The following is a 20257-nucleotide window of genomic DNA, read 5'->3' on the forward strand; positions in this document are numbered from 1 at the left end:
AATGATAAAATCAGGAACGATATTAAAAATGTATGACTATTTATTTGACCTCCTTTTAGATGAGTCAGTGTTTTGATGTAGCAGATATACATCTTCGAAGACAATAGTAATTTATTGACGGTCCCTAAGCATAAAGTAGTGTTGAGAGCGGCACCTCTCCTGCAATCTCCCCGCAGCATGAGAGAGCAGTGTGGGCACAGTGAGGGGGAGCTTCCGCTGGAGCTCCGGAGGCAAATATCCACCGTGAAAGCAACTTGACCGCCGTAGCAAAGGAAGACAATCACACAGCCAGAAAAAGCACATTAGTGTACGCATGCGCACCAGGCTCTTAGATAAATAATAATTGTCTCCCATCCCGTCTGTAAGAGTTACATTTAAAAAGGTTGTTTTTACCTCGTCTTTCGGCTTACGGCCATACTACCCTGAACACGCCCGATCTCGTCCGATCTCGGAAGCTAAGCAGGGTCGGGCCTGGTTAGTACTTGGATGGGAGACCCCCTGGGAATACCAGGTGCTGTAATCTTTTACACTCACGCCAGAGGGCGCTACAAAGTGCTGAGACTACAGCTGTTGTGATTCATGTATTGCTTTAATTGCAACTATTCCAAAATAAGGGAATATATTCGGTTATTATAATACAATTCCACTTAATATTTACAACTACAGTTGAAGGTACAAATCTTTACAACAGGATTTCAAACACAAATACCAACTAGAGCAATATTTAGATTGATTTAAAAATAATGGTGTGGTCTTTTGCAGTCAGTCAACCTCGCCCACGCCTCCTACCACTCCGTCCTGCATGAAGCTGAGGAGCCACGACTCGTCTCGCTCTGATCACGCAACTTAGGATTTAAAGGGGTCATATAAGCTACTGTTTATTTACCAAAATAAGTTGTATGTCTTTGTTTTGAAAATGTACAAGTTTATTTTTATTTTCAGAATGTGGAAATAGTTGTACCGGGGGTGGGGGGGAAGAGCTTGTTACTTGTTTCTCTCGCGAGATCTGAAATAGAGCTGGTTTGTACTTGTTTCTCTCGCGAGATCTGGAAAAGAGCTGGTTTGTACTTGTTTCTCTCGCGAGATCTGGAAAAGAGCTGGTTAATTGTTTCTCTCGCGAGATCTGACAAGACTGCGCGCGAAGCAAACAGGGCGAGGATAAAGCAAGATGGCGTCTGACGGTGAAGACGTTATTGCAGTCGTCACAGTTCAGTGTTCTTAATCTGTGCGTCCATGTACACATATATGTCCTTTATTACACTCTATTAAATAGAGTCATAATAACTGTTTGTATATTAGTCTGAGCGCACTTCTAGAGCTAGCTTAGCTTGCTAGTTAGCTTAGCTTGTTAGCTGCTAACAAAGAGAGATGAAAACACATCGCTAAGCAGAGATCAAGTGTGAGTGTAAAGTGTTGTGATTGTGTGAAAATGTGCGAAAGAACCATAGCAGAGTACGAGGAGGAACTTTGTCCAACAAAAGAGGAGAAGGAGCGACAACATGAAAAACATCAAGTTGTGTTACACACAACAGGTTTGTTTACTTCTTACTCTCACATCTTTACTAACTTTATATTTATTATTAACACTTTTCTTCAATAGATTGTCTATAGGAAGATGAATTGTCATGTGAGGATGTTCAGACACACAATATTTATGAGAGGTTGATGTTCCTCTCAGTTTGTAACAAAGTGTATCAACATGTTTACACAAAACTCACACAGTCACCGGGGGAATATTCCAGAGAGCAGGTTAAGTGCAAACTCCTGAGTATTTAAAGCTCGAGAGTTTGACCTCCAAAAATAAGAGAGGTAAGACAAAGTCAGAGTCGGTTACGACGCTGTAAACCTTGCCTGCTAGCTGGCAGGTTTGACAAGTTATTTATGTGTGTAAAAGCTATACTGACCTGTTATTTCCTTCATATTGGTGCAGCCATTAACCTACTACAACACCTGCTACATCCACCTACTCAGTGGCCTAGTGGTTAGAGTGTCCACCCTGAGATCAGTAGCTTGTGTCATACTAAAGACTATACAAATGGGACCCATTACCTCCCTGCTTGGCACTCAGCATCAAGGGTTGGAATTGGGGGTTAAATCACTGTAAAAATGATTCCCGAGCCAACCACCGCTGCTTCTCACTGCTCCCCTCACCTCCCAGCGGGTGATCAAGGTTAATGGGTCAAATGCAGAGAACAATCTGGCCACACCTAGTGTGTGTGTGACAATCATTGGTACTTTAACTTTTTAATGTGGCAGTGATTGTGGAAAAAACAAAGCCTGATCTAAAGATGACATCTTGATCTCATACCATCTCAAACCAATTGGCCGTTCATTATTAAGTGAAATGTCTTAAAGTCGCTTAAATTTGTCTTTAACCAAGCAACACTAAGTTTTATCCAGTTACTCAATTAATCGAAAACATTTCCAGTAGAACACTTGATTAATAACATTTTCAATAGCCACAGCCCTATATTTCATGTACAATTTAATATTTAGCATGTAGGAGTTAAAATGTGTTTTGTTTGTGTCCTGTAGACATCCATCAGCTGATTGGACACCAAGAAGAATGTCTCCCTCATCTGCAGGGGGACAGTTTCACTTTAGAGGATCCACAGCCCTCACATTTGAAAGGGGACGAGAAGGATCCGAAGCCCCCCTATTTTAAAGAGGAAGAGGAAGGAGAGTGTCCTGTAGGGCAGGAGGAGGATGATGTCAGCAAGTTTCCACTGACTGTTGTCTCTGTGAAGACTGAAGAGCATGAAGACAAAGCACCTGAGTCCTCACGGCTTCATCACAGTCCAAGTAAGCACAACATCCACATATCATCTAATACAATGTTTGTGACACATGTTCATCCGGGGGCCACATTTATGACTAAAGATGGAGATATACTTGCTTTTTAACACCACCATTTAAAAATGAATGCTCATCAATCATCAACAGTGTAATTGCTGGGGTGTAACCATGTGACCTAGAGGCCGTCCTCCTTACCTCACGTGGTCAAATGAAGGCAAACATTCAATATGGCTACTGTTTATTTACCTTTAGCAGCACATATGTCAGCATATTTCAAAGGTTTAGTGGTGAAGATTAGGGATGTATACCAAGTACCATTTTTTTTAGTACTAGTTCCTAATTATGTCGTCCATGAGGACCGTGAAGATTCTGGACTAACGACACAACTATTTGTATTTTTAATTCCAGATGACTGACGTAACTATGACACGTTGTCACATTGAGTTCAGCTGCCGCTGCTACACATTAAAATCAGCTTTGAATAATGACAAATAAGGAAGCAACAACACGCAAAAGGTTGATGTGTGTGTTATTGACAAGAAGATGACATAACTGCATTTCACCTTGCACTGCACACATAGTTGACTTCTTTAAGACTTCAAATAAACAGCTGGTGTTTTTTTTTAATTTTATTTATTTATTTATTTAAACAGGTACAAATCCCATTGAGATCAAAGATCTCTTTTCCAAGGGAGACCTGGCCAAGAGGGCAGCAACAAGGTTACATTAAAAAAAGTAAACAACACATAAAACATCAAATGTACACCATTAAAACTTGCTGACATAACACATGTGCATACAGACAAGGTAGACTGCAATCCTTTCACAGAAGCTTTAAACTCATTCAATGAAACAAGGGTTTGAAGTTGAATATTGGATTGTAGGTTATTCCAAGCCTTCACTGCTGAAAACCTAAATGCTTTCTTGCCCAGTTCAGTTCTTACTTTGGGGACGACAAATTGCAGAACATTCATTGAAAGAAGATTGTGACTTCCTTGTTTCTTTGTTAAAAGACAAGACAGATAAGATGGAGTGATACCCAGAATAGTTTTGTAGATGAACACATACCAATGATTGAGGCGTCGAGCACATAAAGATGTCCAGTTAACCATTGAGTATAACACACAATGGTGAGTAAGTTAACCTTTGAGTATAACACACAATGGTGAGTAAGTTAACCGTTGAGTATAACACACAATGGTGAGTAAGTTTACCATTGAGTATAACACACAATGGTGAGTAAGTTAACCATTGAGTATAACACACAATGGTGAGTAAGTTAACCATTGAGTATAACACACAATGGTGAGTTAGTTGGTGATGAATGTCAGTGCCCCGTGGTACACACTATCCAGCTTGTGGAGACAACCAGCAGTAGCATTCATGTACAATACATCTCCATAGTCAATAACAGGTAAAAAAGTTGTCTCCACCAATTTCTGTTTCACAGTAAAAGAAAAGCAAGACTTGTTTCTATAATAAAATCCCAGTAAAACTGTCAGGTTTTTTTTTACAACATACTGAATGTGCTCCTTAAAACTCAAGTGGTCATCAATTAAAAATCCTAAATATTTAAAAGCAGATACTAACACAATTTGTTGCCCATTTCTTGTTCAAATGTTCTCACACAGTGCTGATCTTACAGTTTTTGATGTGATAAAGAACATGTTTTCTCTGCATTTAAAAGCAGTTAAAGGTAGCAAAGTTGTTCTTGTACTCTGTCAAATGCATGTTGTAGATATTTAAAGGCCTCAGCAGGAGTGGGTGCTGTGCAGTATATGACAGTATCATCAGCGTAGGAATGGAAAGTTGAGTTCGGAATATTCTGTCCAAGATGATTAATTATTAATTAATAATGGGCCCAACACAGAACCTTGAGGGACACCCTTTTTCACTTGCAGTACGTCCGAGAAGGAACCTTCTATCTGAACAGCCTGAGTTCTACTTGTGAGGTCATTTGCAAACCATCCAACTGCTTGCTGAGAAAAAACAATAGCTGAAAGACGTTTGATTAAAATGAGATCAACAGTATAACATGCCTTTGAAAAGTCAATAAAGAGGGACAGACAGCACTGCTTCTTGTCAAGAGCTTCAGTTACATCATTTATAAACTTCATAGCAGCAGTAACAGTACTGGGATTTCTGCCAAAACCTGACTGAAATGGTGACAGAATAAAGTTGGTGTCCAAAAAGTCTTTTATCTGTTCACTGATAAGGGATTCAAGCACTTTTGCTAGAACAGAGAGTTTAGAGATTGGTCTGTAATTATTTAGATTACTAGGGTCACCTCCTTTTAATAAGGGGATTACAAGGGAAGATTTCCAATCCAAGGGGATTTCATTTGAAATTAGAGTAAGGTTAAAAATGTGAGTCTGTGGTCCAGCTGTAATTTCAGCTGCCAACTTTAGGAAGAGCTGCTCCAATGTATCTGAGCCAGCTGGCTTTCTAGGTTTAAGTTGTTTTAGAGCCCTCTTGACCTCTGTTGTGGTAAAGGGCGTAAAGTTAAAAACCTGGGTATTTTCAACGGTTCTTTTTTTCTGGAGTTAGCGGAACTTCAGTAGAGTTGTCAGAATTATAGAGAAAACCAGAGGAAATAAAATGATTATTATAATGACTACCCATTTCTCTTCTGTCACTTACTCTGACACCATCAACAAGTATACTAGGTGGGAGATTGACTGAATTACAGCAGGCTGACAAAGATTTGATGATTTTCCAAAACTTCTTTGGGTGTTTGAGGTTTTCAGTTGTTGTGGAGAAATACAATTCTGATTTGACTTTCCGAAGGAGAGAGGTAAATTGATTTCTTAATTGTCTAAAATTCAACCAATCTGCTTCTAACCTTGACTTGCGTGCCCTGGCCCAAGCAGCATTACGCTCATGCAATACATCTGACAGGTCCGATGTAAACCACTGATTGTCACGTCCTTTAACCCTACATTTTCTAAAAGGGGCATGTTTGTTCACTATACTCAAGAAGTTTTCGTGAAAATGTTTCCAAGCCAGTTCAACATTATCAAAAAGAGCAATTCTATCCCAATTAAAAAGATGCAAGTCATGTAAAAAAGCTTGCGTCTCAAATAATTTCATATAATGTTTTTCAAGAAGACGAGGCTTGCTTTTAGGAATCCTTGTGTCTCGCACTACTGCAATCACACAATGATCACTCACATCATTAGGGAAAACACCAGATGGAACACATTTAAAGGGCATATTTGTTAGAATTAAGTCAATGAGTGTAGCTTTTTGAGGGCATTTAGGATTAGGTCTTGTAGCTGAGTTAATTAATTGTGTTGAATTTAGAGATTCACACTGTGCTTTCAAAGAGTCAGACACAGATGTGAGCCAGTCCCAGTTCAAATCACTATTTCATTGTATTTCAGTTGAGACAGAAGCTTAACAAGAGTAGATAGAGAATTAGTTGGGGCAGATGGAGGCCTATAACACCCCACTACCATAATGTGGTGATTTCTGGCTAATTCGATTTCAAGTGCTAACAGTTCAAGTTCTTTACTTACTGATTCAGAGAGCACAAATTTAACATCAAACCTCTGCTTTATATATATGGCCACTCCACCACCTTTTCTTTGTCGGTCAGTACGATAGACATTATAGCCATGAATGTAAATATCTTTATCAAGCACAGATTGTTTAAGCCAAGTTTCAGATAAGACTACAATATCAGCATTTGTTGAGTTTATCCAGATCTTAATCATATCCAGTTTTGGGAGTAAACTCCGAACGTTGCTATGAATAAACCCAAGACCAGATCTAGTTTTAAAATCCGCAGGTGTAAAACATTGTGTAGGTGTATCAGGGCCTGGATTAGTCTCAACATTTTCTGAGAGCAATAACAATAATATAACTAAACATTTGCGCTTAAAGTTACCATCTTTTGAGTCTTTAATCTGTGAAAGTAAGTGCTCACAATAGGGGAGGATGCAGTAATGTTGACGTGATCTCTCAAAACAAGGAAACAATAAGAATTAATGGACTCTACCATAGTATGCAGCCATTTTGTTTTGTCCAAAGTCACAGAAATCTTCAACTAAGATAAGGCCGAGGTTTTTTTGTAGCTACCACTATGATGAATTGTCAAATTATCAAATATGTCAAACTGTTCATCTTGAAGTACCGGTAGCATAGCTCGTGAGTGGGGGTGACCAGACCCATTTGGGACACCAGTAAAACCACACAAAAGTATAAAACACAATGTAATAATATGTGACATAGTGAGAGGAGAAGTTCCACTCGTTTTACCACTTTTGAAGATGTTAGCAGACAGGGCTAAAGACTAGCAACCAAGGCCGACGGGTGGAAGCCCGTAGACAAAGCCAATGGCTGGAGGCAAACAGCAGGTCGATGGAAGGCTAGTAGGCAGGTCGATGGTGGAAGGCTGGTAGGCAGGTCGATGGTGGAAGGCTAGCAGGCAGGTCGATGGTGGAAGGCTAGCAGGCAGGCCGATGGTGGAAGGCTAGCAGGCAGGTCGACGGTGGAAGGCTAGCAGGCAGGTCGACGGTGGAAGGCTAGCAAGCAGGTCGACGGTGGAAGGCTAGCAGGCAGGCCGATGGTGGAAGGCTAGCAGGAAGGTCGATGGTGGAAGGCTAGGAGGCAGGTCGATGGTGGAAGGCTGGTAGGCAGGTTGATGGTGGAAGGCTAGCAGGCAGGTCGATAGTGGAAGGCTAGGAGGCAGGTTGATGGTGGAAGGCTAGTGGCACGGTTGGTAGAGTGGCCGTGCCTGAGGGTTCCTGGTTCAATCCCCACCTTCTACCAACCTAGTCACGTCTGTTGTGTCCTTGAGCAGGACACTTCACCCTTGCTCCTGATGGGTCGTGGTAAGCGCCTTGCATGGCAGATCCCGCCATTAGTGTGTGAATGAGTGAATGAGACAGGCTGAGTTGGCTAAGTACAAAAATTAGTCGAAATTTTTGAATGAAAGAAACTGCTGTTCTAAATGTGTCCTAGATGTCGCAATAGCAATTCTTTGTATCTTTGTAGATGATGCTAGATATGTAAAACACAACTAAAACACATGATGTTAGTGCACCAGTCGGGGAAAATGAGCAAACTACATCAATAACATCCTGTAATTTTATTTTGATATTATTTATTTATCTTGATAGATTGAAAATGAACACCAATGAGTTGACTGATGATTATATCACATAATTGATTCTGAAAGTGTAAAAAAGGACAACTAAAGATAGAATACTATTGTATGTAAAAAAAAAAACAACAACATGATTTGTACATTTTCAGAATGTGTTTGTTCTATTTTTAAACAAAGAAAAAAATCTGCAATTGTCTTTATTTTTTACGTTATCTTCCCGTGATTTTACCAGTCCGGCCAACTTGGAGTAGATCTTCCTCCACGTGGCCCCCCATCTAAAATTAGTTTAAACACCCCTGGCCGAGATCTTCCTGCGAAAAGCAGATACGAGAAAAAAATCTAATTATGAAACGGAATAGATCCCTAAAGATTTGTTGAGTAATATCAAGGATTATCCATCGGTGGCGTTCCCAGACATGTGGAACTATCTTGAGTTCCAGACGTCATTTTACACCACAAATTGTGGTTAATTTTAGAGATAAAGTTTAGGTGTCATAGACCGTATACAGAATACAATATTTACACACTTTATATCAGTGAGTGTAAAGTTAAGAATGCCTCAATCAATGCTGCCTTGTACTTATAAAAAAACTTGCTCCTCATCAAATTTCCAAGTCTGTTTTTGTACTTTTGAATGAATTTTAGTGGCTGGGATAAAAGGAAGCATTTCCCGTGTTTTTATTGGTTGTTTTGCTACACTTTTTTTAACACAACACACGAAAGAACACAAATAATGTCATTGTGTTAACAGTGTCAGTCCAAAACTATTTATATTCTCTCTTTATCTTATTTACTTATTTACCCAACAGACGTTCAACAGCCCCTTCACATTAAAGATGAAGAGGATGATCCACAGCCCACCTACATTAAAGAGGAAGAGGATGATCCACAGCCCACCCACATAAAAGAGGAAGAGGAGGATCCACACATGAAAGAGGAAGAGGAGGGAGAGTGTGTTGTAGGGCAGGAGGAGGATGATGTCAGCAAGTTTCCACTGACTGTTGTCTCTGTGAAGACTGAAGAGCATGAAGACAAAGCACCTGAGTCCTCACAGCTTCATCACAGTCCAAGTAAGCACATATCATTTTATTCTCAGGGCATTCAATCCATCACAACTGGACTGTTCACTTTGTCTTAGAAGACTCATCCAAGTAGGCTTCATCACTTCATGCTCATACACTTCAAGTCTTAAATCTAATCATTGGAATTTAGAGGAGAACTGCACTTTTTGGGAATTTTTCTATTGTTCACAATCTTTATAAAAGACATGATGGTGGATATATATATATATATATTAAAAAATAAAAATCGCATTTTAAGTAGGGCTGGGCGATATGGCCTTTTATTAATATCTCTATTTTTAGTCCATGTCACGATACACCATATATATGTGGATATTTTGCCTAAGCTTTGAATGAACACTTGATGCATATAATCACAGCAGTATGATGATTCTATGTGTCTACATTAAAACATTCTTCTTCATACTGCATTAATATATGCTACTTTTAAACTTTCATGCAGAGAGGGAAATCACAACTAAGTCAATTTAGCAAAAGTGTATTTATTAAACAGTTATTAAGCAGTGGCACAAACATTCATGTCATTTCAAAACAGAAAGTGCAAGATTGTCAGAGACATTTTAAAACAAGCTATTAGTGCACTTTTGTGCATGATGTCACTAAGATGACATATCAAAGCAACACTAAAATAAAGTGCACTTTCTGTACAGAACACCACTACAATAGTTCAAAACAAATAAAGTACAATTTTGTGCATGATGTCACACAAGATATTTCAATAAGTGTCAAATAAAAATGAGCTGCATAATAGGAAATCAAATAGTGTATGTCCTTCACTATGTGGTAGGTTCCTGCGGACGTTATCTCGTTCTGTTGTTGACTATTTGTTTCATACGGTGTTGATGTGGAAATGGTTGCTTGGGCATTTTGTGGGTGTGGCACTGAACGAATATGTTGACATGCAGAGTTTCATGCACTCCTCATTCTCTAGCGGGTGACTTTTCAAATGATGCTACATTAGCAGTGCTGCTACTTTTTGTAGCAACGCTTTTGCCGCATACTTGTTCACCATCTACTCGCTTGAAGCCAAACCACCGCCAGACGATGGACCCCCTGCTGTTTGTCTTGGGAATGAATTATTCCTTCATTTGTTACCAGATTGGCACCTTCTTTCTCTCGTATTACCACTAGCACCACAGCTAACGTTACCATGCCGCTACCTGTCTGCTCCGTGAGAGCGTATGACGTTGCACACGTGACAGTATGTGACGTATGTAAGAAGGTGCGCTTGTTTTATGTCTCTGTGAGAAGGAGAGACAAGAAAGAGTGAGAAGAGCCTGTAGTGTAATGCCTGCAGCTAAAAGCAACTTTGTGAGAACATATACCGGTACTCCAATATCACCATATAGTCATTTTCTATATCGCACAGAGACAAACCCACTATATATCCAGTATATTCCATACATCACCCAGCCCTAATTCTAACTCATAAATGTAAAAATAAGTCCACTTGCAATGGAGCCAATCGGAGGTCCTCTATAACCATCCAAAATACACCAACAATACTCCATTTGCATTTTGTGGCTTGAATGTCCACCAAGTGTTAGTTGAGTTGAGTTGTGTTGAGTTTATTTGGAACATGCAAGCATACAACATGATACATCAAACATGCATGCATACAACATGATGCATCACATATGCATGCATACAACATGATGCATCACACACGCATGCATACAACATGAAACATCACACATGCATGCATACAACATGATACATCACACATGCATGCATACAACATGATACATCACACATGCATTTATACAACATGAAACATCACACATGCATGCATACATGATGCATCACACATGCATGCATAATACATTATACATCACACATGCATGCATACAACATGATACATCACACATGCATGCATACAACATGATACATCACACATGCATACATACAACATGATAAATCACACATGCATGCATACAACATGATACATCACACATGCATGCATACAACATGATACATCACACATGCATGCATACAACATGATACATCACACATGCATGCATACAACATGATACATCACACATGCATGTATACAACATGATACTTCACAATTTCCAGTTTGTCATTTCAACATGTTGGAAAAGGAGTAAGAAGAAGTAGAGCTTATTTAATTCTACCCCTTTTCTTTTACATAACAGTTGCTAACACTTTAGTTCACTTCCTGTTCTCAATGTATTCACAATATACTCCATAAGTAATCACAATAAAAATAAATAAATAATAATGAGTGAAGTAAGTTATATTTCATATGGTGAGATGAGTAAGATGATGTAGAAAATGAATGATGGATGAAATAAATTGAGAATGTTTATCTTCTTCTTTGTACTTTGTAAACACTTTATGTGTGAAGAGTTTCTTGAAGTGGATCATATTAGTACATTGTTTGATTGCTTTGCTTCATCCATTCCATCATTTAATTCCACATACTGATATACTGAAAGTCTTAAGTGTTGTACGTGCATACAAATGTTTTAAATTACATTTTTCTCTAAGATTATATTTCTCCTCTTTTGTTGATAATTGTTGTACATTCTTGGCTAGCAGGTTATAGTTTGCTTTGTGTATCATTTTAGCTGTTTGCTAATTCACTATGTGGTGGAATTTCAGTATTTGGGATTCAATAAATAAATAGTTTGTATGTTGTCTATATCCAACATGATGTATTATTATAACTGATCTTTTTTGTAACACAGTTAATGAATGAAGTGTACTTTTGTAGTTATTTCCCATATTTCTACACAATAAGTCAGATATGTAACACTAGTGAGCAGTAGAGAATATGAAGTAATTTTTGGCCCGGGACATATTTTGCTTTATTCATTATTGAAATGTTTTTGCCACCTTCCATCCATCCATTTTCTACCGCTTATTCCCTTTGGGGTCGCGGGGGGCGCTGGAGCCTATCTCAGCTACAATCGGGCGGAAGGCGGGGTACACCCTGGACAAGTCGCCACCTTATGTTTTATATTTTGTATATGAGATTTCCAGTTAATTTTATCATCTATTAATACTCCCAAAAATCTGGTTTATTTTACCCTTTCAATGTCTATTCCATCTATTTGTATTTGTGTTTGACTTTCTCTTCTACTATTACCAAATAGCATTATTTTACTTTTACTGAAATTCAACGATAGTCAAAGCATCTTTTTAATGTGTTCATTTCTTCTGTTATTATTTGTATTATCTTCTGTGTGTTTTCTCCTGAACAGAAAGCAGTTGTGTCGTCTGCAAATAAAACTAACTTTAAGTCCTTTGTAACTTTACAAATGTGGTTTATATAGAGATGAAACAATCTTGGTCCCAGTATTTATCCCTGGGGTACACCACAAGATATATCTAGCCGTGTTGACATATTTTCACCCATCTTCACATATTGCTTCCTGTTGGTTAAATAGCTTCTTACCCAGTTCAAGACCAAACCTCTGATGCCATATCGTTCTAGTTTTGTTATTAAAATATCATGATTAATTGTGTCAAATGCTTTAGTTAAGTCCATGAATACTGCGGCCGCACATCCTTTACCATCTATTGCATTGCTCATTTCCTCTGTTATTTGGATTAATGCTATCCATGTTGAGATATTTGCTGTGAATTCTGGTGTGTAGTTAGTAAACTGGTGTATGTCTCCATTCTTATAAATTGGTACGACTTTCGCAATTTTCATTTTGTCAGGGAATTTGCTGGTTAGAAATGATACGTTGCTGATATATGTCAGAGGTTCTGAAATGTCTTCTATAACCTTTTTTATGGTTACCATATCTATTCCATGACAGTCGGTTGAGGTCTTGGATTTACAATGTTTTACAATTTTGATTATTTCTTCTTTTGTCACGTTCTTAAGAAACATGGAATTGGGATTTCTGTCTATGAGCTCACTCAAGTCCTCAACTGATCCATCATCTGCATTTGGAAATCTTTGTTCCACATTTTTTTCGATATTAACAAAGTAATCATTAAAACGTTCAACTATTTGGTTCATATTGTCATTTTTTGTATTTCCATGTAGAAAGTACTGGGGGTAATCTTTCTTAGCAGCATTTTTAATGATGCTATTTAGGATGCCCCATGTTGCTCTCATGTTGTTTCTGTTCTTCTTTAATAATTGTCTTGTAGTATTCCTTCTTACATGTTCCTAGTATACCAATTAGCTTGTTTTTATATTTCCTATACTTATTTTCTGCCTCTATAGATGTCTGTGTCATTAATATTCCATATAATGTCTTTTTTTTGTGACAAGCATTTTTCAGTCCTTTTGTCATCCATGGTTGGTTGTTTTTCTTTTGCTTCTTACTAACTTCTTTCCATGGACAACATAATCATTGATATTATACATGTGGGCCTATATATATATATATATATATATATATATATATATATATATATATATATATATATATATATATATATATATATATATATATATATATATATATATATATATATATATATATATATATATATAAATTCTGTTAAATGTAGCTTTGACATGGCAAGCTACTTTTGCAGTGTAGCTTGTAGTGTAGCGTGCAACATTTCTCTGAGGATAGCTTAGCTCCATTTAATTGAGAGTAACTTGTAGCTTAGCTTACTACATTGTCCAGGTAGCTTCAATGTCAATCAATCAATGTTTATTTATATAGCCCTAAATCACAAGTGTCTCAAAGGGCTGCACAAGCCACAACGACATCCTCGGTACAAAGCCCACATAAGGGCAAGGAAACACTCACCCCAGTGGGACGTATGTGAATGACTATGAGAAACCTTGGAGAGGACCGCATATGTGGGTAACCCCCCCCCCCCCCCCCCCACCGAAAGCAATGGATGTCGAGTGGGTCTGACATAATATTGTGAGAGTCCAGTCCATAGTGGATCCAACATAATAGTAAGAGTCCAGTCCATAGTGGGGCCAGCAGGACACCATCCCGAGCGGAGACGGGTCAGCAGCGCAGAGATGTTCCCAGCCGATGCACAGGCGAGCGGTCCACCCCGGGTCCCGACTCTGGACAGCCAGCACTTCATCCATGGCCACCGGACCTGTGCCCCCCCCCCCCTCCACAAGGAAAAGGGGAGCAGAGGAGAAAAGAAAGGAAACGGCAGATCAACTGGTCTAACAGGGGGGCTATTTAAAGGCTAGAGTATACAAATGACCACGCCCCGATGCAAGATGGCGCCAGTATGTGCTTTGGCCTGCCGTCTCTCGCTGTCAGCTCTGTTCGTTTTTGTGTTTTTTGCGTCTATTTTCGTCTCTGTCAGCTCACTGCTTGTGTATGACCGCCAAACACTGTTGGATCTTTGCCCCTCTCCCACTGATATGATCAACTTCGACGTTGGTTTTTCGACGTCCCAGTCAGCTTTTTCACCTGGCCGGATTCCTGCTTTCCTTTCCCGCCCCCTGGCTCCTCTCCCCCGGCGGAAGCGTCTCCGGCGCCGCGGTAAACGTGGCGGCCAGCTGGTGAAAGTTAGGGCACTCCTGGCCCGGCTTCCCGTGGCTTCCCGAAGGAGGAATGGTGCGGTATCCGGTCTCCTCCTGCACCCACGCTCGCTCGATCCCATCGGCTCCTGGCTGGTTCCTATCGTTGGTTTGGAGGAAGAAGCTTGCCGTCGTCGCTCCTGCTGTCCCCGCCCCCGGAGGCGCGGGGTGGATCACCGCCACCTGCGGGCTGTGTGTCGGGCCCCACCCGGATTAATTGCGGCCTTGGACGTGCTGGCCCCCGCCAGGTTCGGTCTTGTGAACGCAAGATCTTTGACAAACAAAACTTTTATCCTGAAGGATTTCTTCACTTCCCGCGGACTGGACTTCCTCTGTATGACGGAGACATGGCTGAGAGCCGGTGAGTCCGCCCCTCTTAATGAACTTCTGCCTCCGGAGTGTTCCTACTTTAATTCCCCACGGCCGTCCGGTCGAAAAGGAGGAGGATTAGCAGTCGTTTTTAAAAATGACTTTAAATGCCGTCAGATCCGCCTACAGTCCTCCTTTTCAAGCTTCGAACTGTGCATGTTTGAACTGGGTCTTTCTGATGTCGTCCTGTGTGCCGTCATCTATCGACCACCCAAGTACCACAAAGACTTTATAACTGACTTTTCTGAATTTCTGGCTGAAATCCTGCCCAAATATGATCGTGTCCTTATTGTGGGTGATTTTAATATTCACACCTGCTGTCCAGACGAGCCGCTTTCCAGGAGCTTCCTGAATATAATCGACTCATTTAACTTTGTACAGTCTGTGTGTGGTTCTACACATGAACGCGGGCATACACTCGATTTAGTGCTCTCGTATGGTTTGTGTGTTTTTAATTTGGACATTTGCTACGCTGTATTCTCTGATCACATGCCGATCTTGTTTGATATTGCCACGCAGTGTCCAGTTAAATTGTGCGCACCGCCCCAACGCTCTCGCATGTTTAATTCTTCGTCTCCTGCTCGGTTCTCCTCTATTTTTTCGACTCTTTGTGATGATAATTCTGCAGCATCTGTGTGTCTGAATACTGAAGAGTTGGTTTCTGGGTTCAACTCTATTTGTTTACAAACACTGGACACGATCGCGCCTTTCAAATGCCGCCGCTCTAAAGCAACGCCTCAGCCCTGGTTGAATGACGTCACTCGGGCTGCCAGGCGCGTATGTAGAAGAGCAGAGAGAAAATGGAAAAAAGACAGGCTGCATGTGTCCTTTGCCATTTTTAAAGAAAGCCTGTTTTCCTTTCAGATGACTGTAAAAGCAGAAATGAATATATATCTATCTCAGATTATATCTTCTAACTGTAACAACCCCAGAGTTCTGTTTAAAACTATTAACACTGTCATTGATGCTCCCAAATCTGCTGGTTTTGATGCTTCTTTTGAATTCTGTGAAAATTGTCTCCATTTTTTCACTGACAAAATTGTGTCAACTAGAGCCAGTCTATCTCAGCCTTCATATGACCCTTCTGTTCCCCTGCATTTCTCTTCTGTTTTCCATCAGTTTGAGCCCGTGTCCTTTTCTTTTTTAAGTGACACAGTTAGTCATATGAAGCCCTCTGGTTCTCCTGCAGATGCCCTCCCACCTCGCCTGTTTAAGGAGGTACTTGCTACTATTGGATCAAGTGTCCTTAACATTATCAATAGTAGCCTCTCTTCTGGAATAGTTCCAGTAGAGTTTAAACATGCAGTGGTACGACCTCTACTTACCTACTCAGTGGCCTAGTGGTTAGAGTGTCCGTCCTGAGATCGGTAGGTTGGGAGTTCAAATCCCGGCCGAGTCATACCAAAGACTATAAAAATGGGACCCTTTACCTCCCTGCTTGGCACTCAGCATCAAGGGTTGGAATTGGGGGTTAAATCACCAAAATGATTCCCGGGCGCAGCCACCGCTGCTGCCCACTGCTCCCCTCACCTCCCAGGGGGTGATCAAGGGTGATGGGTCAAATGCAGAGAATAATTTCGCCACACCTAGTGTGTGTGTGACAATCATTGGTACTCTAACTTTAACTTTAACTTTACTTAAAAAACCCAGCCTCGACCCCTCTCTCCTCTCTAACTTCAGACCTATCTCTAATCTTCCATACATTTCCAAAATATTAGAGAAGGTTGTCTACAGTCAGTTGTTGCCCTTCTTAGAGGATAATGGTATCACTGAGCTGTTCCAGTCCGGTTTTAAAGCCCTCCACAGCACAGAGTCAGCGCTTCTAAAAGTTTTTAACGATATCCTCCTGTCCACTGATTCTGGTAAATATGTTGTCCTGGTGCTTTTAGATCTGTCTGCTGCGTTCCACACCGTCGACCACGCCACCTTAATCACTCGTCTTGAGAACTGTGTGGGCATTAAGGGCGCCGCCCTCAACTGGTTCCGGTCGTACCTAACCGACAGGAGTTTTTGTGTAAAAGTAGACAGTTTTATGTCGTCCACAGCTCCTTTACCACATGGGGTCCCCCAGGGCTCAATCCTTGCCCCAATTTTATTTGCGCTTTACCTTCTCCCCCTTGGTTCTATTTTTAGGAAGTACAGTATTGCATTTCATTTTTATGCCGATGATTGCCAGATTTATTTTCCCATGGCACAAAATAACACGGTTCAACGTCTTATTGACTGCCTGCACGACATCAAAGTCTGGCTTTCAGCTAACTTCCTGAGCCTAAATGAAGACAAAACAGAAGTTATGTTGTTCGGTCCAAGTCGCTCTCCCTCCCCCAACGTTGACCTCGGCACTCTGACCCCGTATCTCAGCGACTCTGTCACAAACCTGGGGGTAAAGTTTGACTCAGATTTTAAATTCGAAAAACAAATCAGCAGCGTCGTTCAAAAAGCTTTTATCAATTACGCCAAATAGCGAAAGTGAAACCGCTTCTATCAAGACATGATCTTGAGAAATTAATCCACGCCTTTATCTCGACTCGTCTTGATTATTGTAATGCCCTGCATGTAGGCATTAGCCAGGCCTCCCTCGCCCGCCTTCAGCTCGTGCAGAACTCTGCTGCTCGTCTGCTAACACAGACCCGCAGACGTGAGCACATCACCCCTATTTTAGCGTCCCTTCACTGGCTCCCTGTGCGTTACCGAATCAATTTTAAACTCCTTTTATTTGTTTTTAAATGTCTAAACAACTTCGCGCCAACCTATCTCTCCGACCTCCTTCAGCCTTACTGCCCCACCCGATCCTTAAGATCAGCCGATCAGCTGCTGTTGACGGTCCCTGACACAAGGCTGAAGCTTAGAGGTGACAGAGCTTTCGCCGTTGCTGCTCCCAAGCTCTGGAACGACCTACCCCTGAGTGTTAGACAAGCCTCCTCTCTTCCTGTTTTTAAATCTCTCTTAAAAACATACTTTTATTCCATGGCTTTTAACACTGAGTGATATCCATCCTGCAATGGCGCCCCATTATACACCTGCTGTGATCCTGTTTTTATGTTTTTATTAATTCTATTTTAATTATTTATTTTTTATCGTGTTCTGTTTGTGTTGTGTTGTGTTTGCTCGGTACTCGTTTTATCTTTTAACCTGTTCATTGTACAGCACTTTGGCTACCCCTGTGGTAAATTTTAAATGTGCTTTATAAATAAAGTTGATTTGATTTGATTTGAAATGAGTTTTAAGATGGGACTTAAATGCTTCTACTGAGGTAGCATCTCTAATTGTTACCGGGAGGGCATTCCATAGTACTGGAGCCCGAATAGAAAACGCTCTATAGCCCGCAGACTTTTTTTGGGCTCTGGGAATCACTAATAAGCCGGAGTTTTTTTAACTTAGATTTCTTGCCGGGACATATGGTACAATGCAATCGACAAGATAGGACGGAGCTAGACCGTGTAGTATTTCATACGTAAGTAGTAAAACCTTAAAGTCACATCTTAAGTGCACAGGAAGCCAGTGCAGGTGAGCCAGTATAGGCGTAATATGATCAAACTTTCTTGTTCTTGTCAAAAGTCTAGCAGCCGCATTTTGTACCAATTGTAGTCTTTTAATGCTAGACATAGGGAGACCCGAAAATTATACGTTACAGTAGTCGAGACGAGACGTAACGAACGCATGAATAATGATCTCAGCGTCGCTAGTGGATAAAATAGAACGAATTTTAGCGATATTACGGAGATGAAAGAAGGCCGTTTTAGTAACACTCTTAATGTGTGACTCAAACGAGAGAGTTGGGTTGAAAATAATACCCAGATTCTTTACTGATTCGCCTTGTGTAATTGTTTGGTTGTCAAATGTTAAGGTGGTATTATTAAATAAATGTCGGTGTTTAGCAGGACCGATAATCAGTATTTCCGTTTTCTTGGCGTTGAGTTGCAAGAAGTTAGCGGACATCCATTGTTTAATTTCATTAAGACACGCCTCCAGCTGACTACAATCCGGCGTGTTGGTCAGCTTTAGGGGCATGTAGAGTTGGCTGTCATCAGCATAACAATGAAAGCTAACACCGTATTTGCGTATGATGTTGCCTAGCGGCAGCATGTAAATACTAAAGAGTGCAGGGCCAAGAACCGAACCCTGAGGAACTCCGCACGTTACCTTAACATAGTCCGAGGTCACATTATTATGGGAGACGCATTGCATCCTGTCAGTAAGATAAGAGTTAAACCACGACAAAGCTAAGTCTGACATACCAATACGTGTTTTGATACGCTCTAATAAAATATTATGATCGACGGTATCGAAAGCAGCGCTAAGATCAAGAAGCAGCAACATAGATGACGCATCAGAATCCATCGTTAGCAGTAGATCATTAGTCATTTTTGCGAGGGCTGTCTCCGTAGAGTGATTTGCCCTGAAACCGGATTGAAAAGGTTCACAGAGATTGTTAGACACTAAGTGTTCATTTAGCTGCTGTGCGACAATTTTTTCGAGGATTTTCGAAATAAAGGGAAGGTGGGACACCGGTCGGTAGTTTACCATGAGGTCAGGATCAAGGTTAGGTCTTTTGAGCAGAGGATGAATAACCGCTTTCTTGAATGCTAGGGGAACAGTGCCAGAGGAAAGTGATAAAATTATAATATTTAGCACTGATGGACCTAATAATACAAAAAGCTCCTTGATAAGTTTCCCAGGAAGTGGGTTAAGTAAACATGTTGTTTGTTTTATCCCACTTACACGCCGTAATAGTTCCTCTAATGTTATTTCATCAAAAAGAGAGGGACTATTTTGTATTGCAGTACCCTCGTAGATACAGTTGTATCTGTGTTAATAGAACCCAGTTGTAGCTGGGATGCGTTGTCTTTAATCTCCTTTCTAATGAGTTCAATTTTCTTATTAAAGAAATTCATAAAGTCATCTGCCGAGTGGGTGGAGCTATTGGGAGGAGTCCCTTGTTGGGTTAGCGATGCTACTGTACTAAACAAAAATTTAGGGTCGTTTTTGTTGAGGCGGATGAGATTTGAGTTGTATTTAGCTTTAGCTAAGGTAAGCATGCATTTATACGATATTAAAGAGGCCTAGTGGTTAGAGTGTCAGTGGCCTAGTGGTTAGAGTGTCCGCCCTGAGATCGGTAGGTTGTGAGTTCAAACCCCGGCCGAGTCATACCAAAGACTATAAAAATGGGACCCATTACCTCCCTGCTTGGCACTCAGCATCAAGGGTTGGAATTGGGGGTTAAATCACCAAAATGATTCCCGGGCGCGGCCACCGCTGCTGCCCACTGCTCCCCTCACCTCCCAGGGGGTGATCAAGGGTGATGGGTCAAATGCAGAGAATAATCTCGCCACACCTAGTGTGTGTGTGACAATCATTGGTACTTTAACTTTAACTTTAAACTATCACTCCATGCTTGATGGAAAACCTCAA

The 20257-nt window shown here is 40.7% G+C and overlaps 1 protein-coding gene and 1 non-coding gene across 6 annotated transcripts in view; both read left to right on the top strand.

Moving 5' to 3' along the window:
• The window catches only part of LOC133572329 (uncharacterized), a 91028-nt gene that overhangs the window by 67783 nt on the left and 2988 nt on the right, over positions 1-20257 (top strand). For 4 of the 5 annotated variants that reach the window (XM_061925244.2, XM_061925245.2, XM_072911892.1 and 1 more), the window contains one exon: positions 8716-8976. In XM_061925244.2, coding sequence (XP_061781228.1) covers positions 8716-8976 — 261 coding nt within the window. Of the gene's footprint in view, positions 1-1089; positions 1533-2535; positions 2803-8715; positions 8977-20257 lie in introns of those variants that run through there. The other variant, XM_061925246.2, reaches the window with a different exon arrangement.
• LOC133572401 (5S ribosomal RNA) lies at positions 405-523 on the top strand. Its single transcript, XR_009810543.1, has one exon. It is a non-coding gene; the product is annotated as a 5S ribosomal RNA (ribosomal RNA).

This window comes from Nerophis lumbriciformis, linkage group LG29 (assembly GCF_033978685.3).
Source record: "Nerophis lumbriciformis linkage group LG29, RoL_Nlum_v2.1, whole genome shotgun sequence".
NCBI lineage: Eukaryota > Metazoa > Chordata > Actinopteri > Syngnathiformes > Syngnathidae > Nerophis > Nerophis lumbriciformis.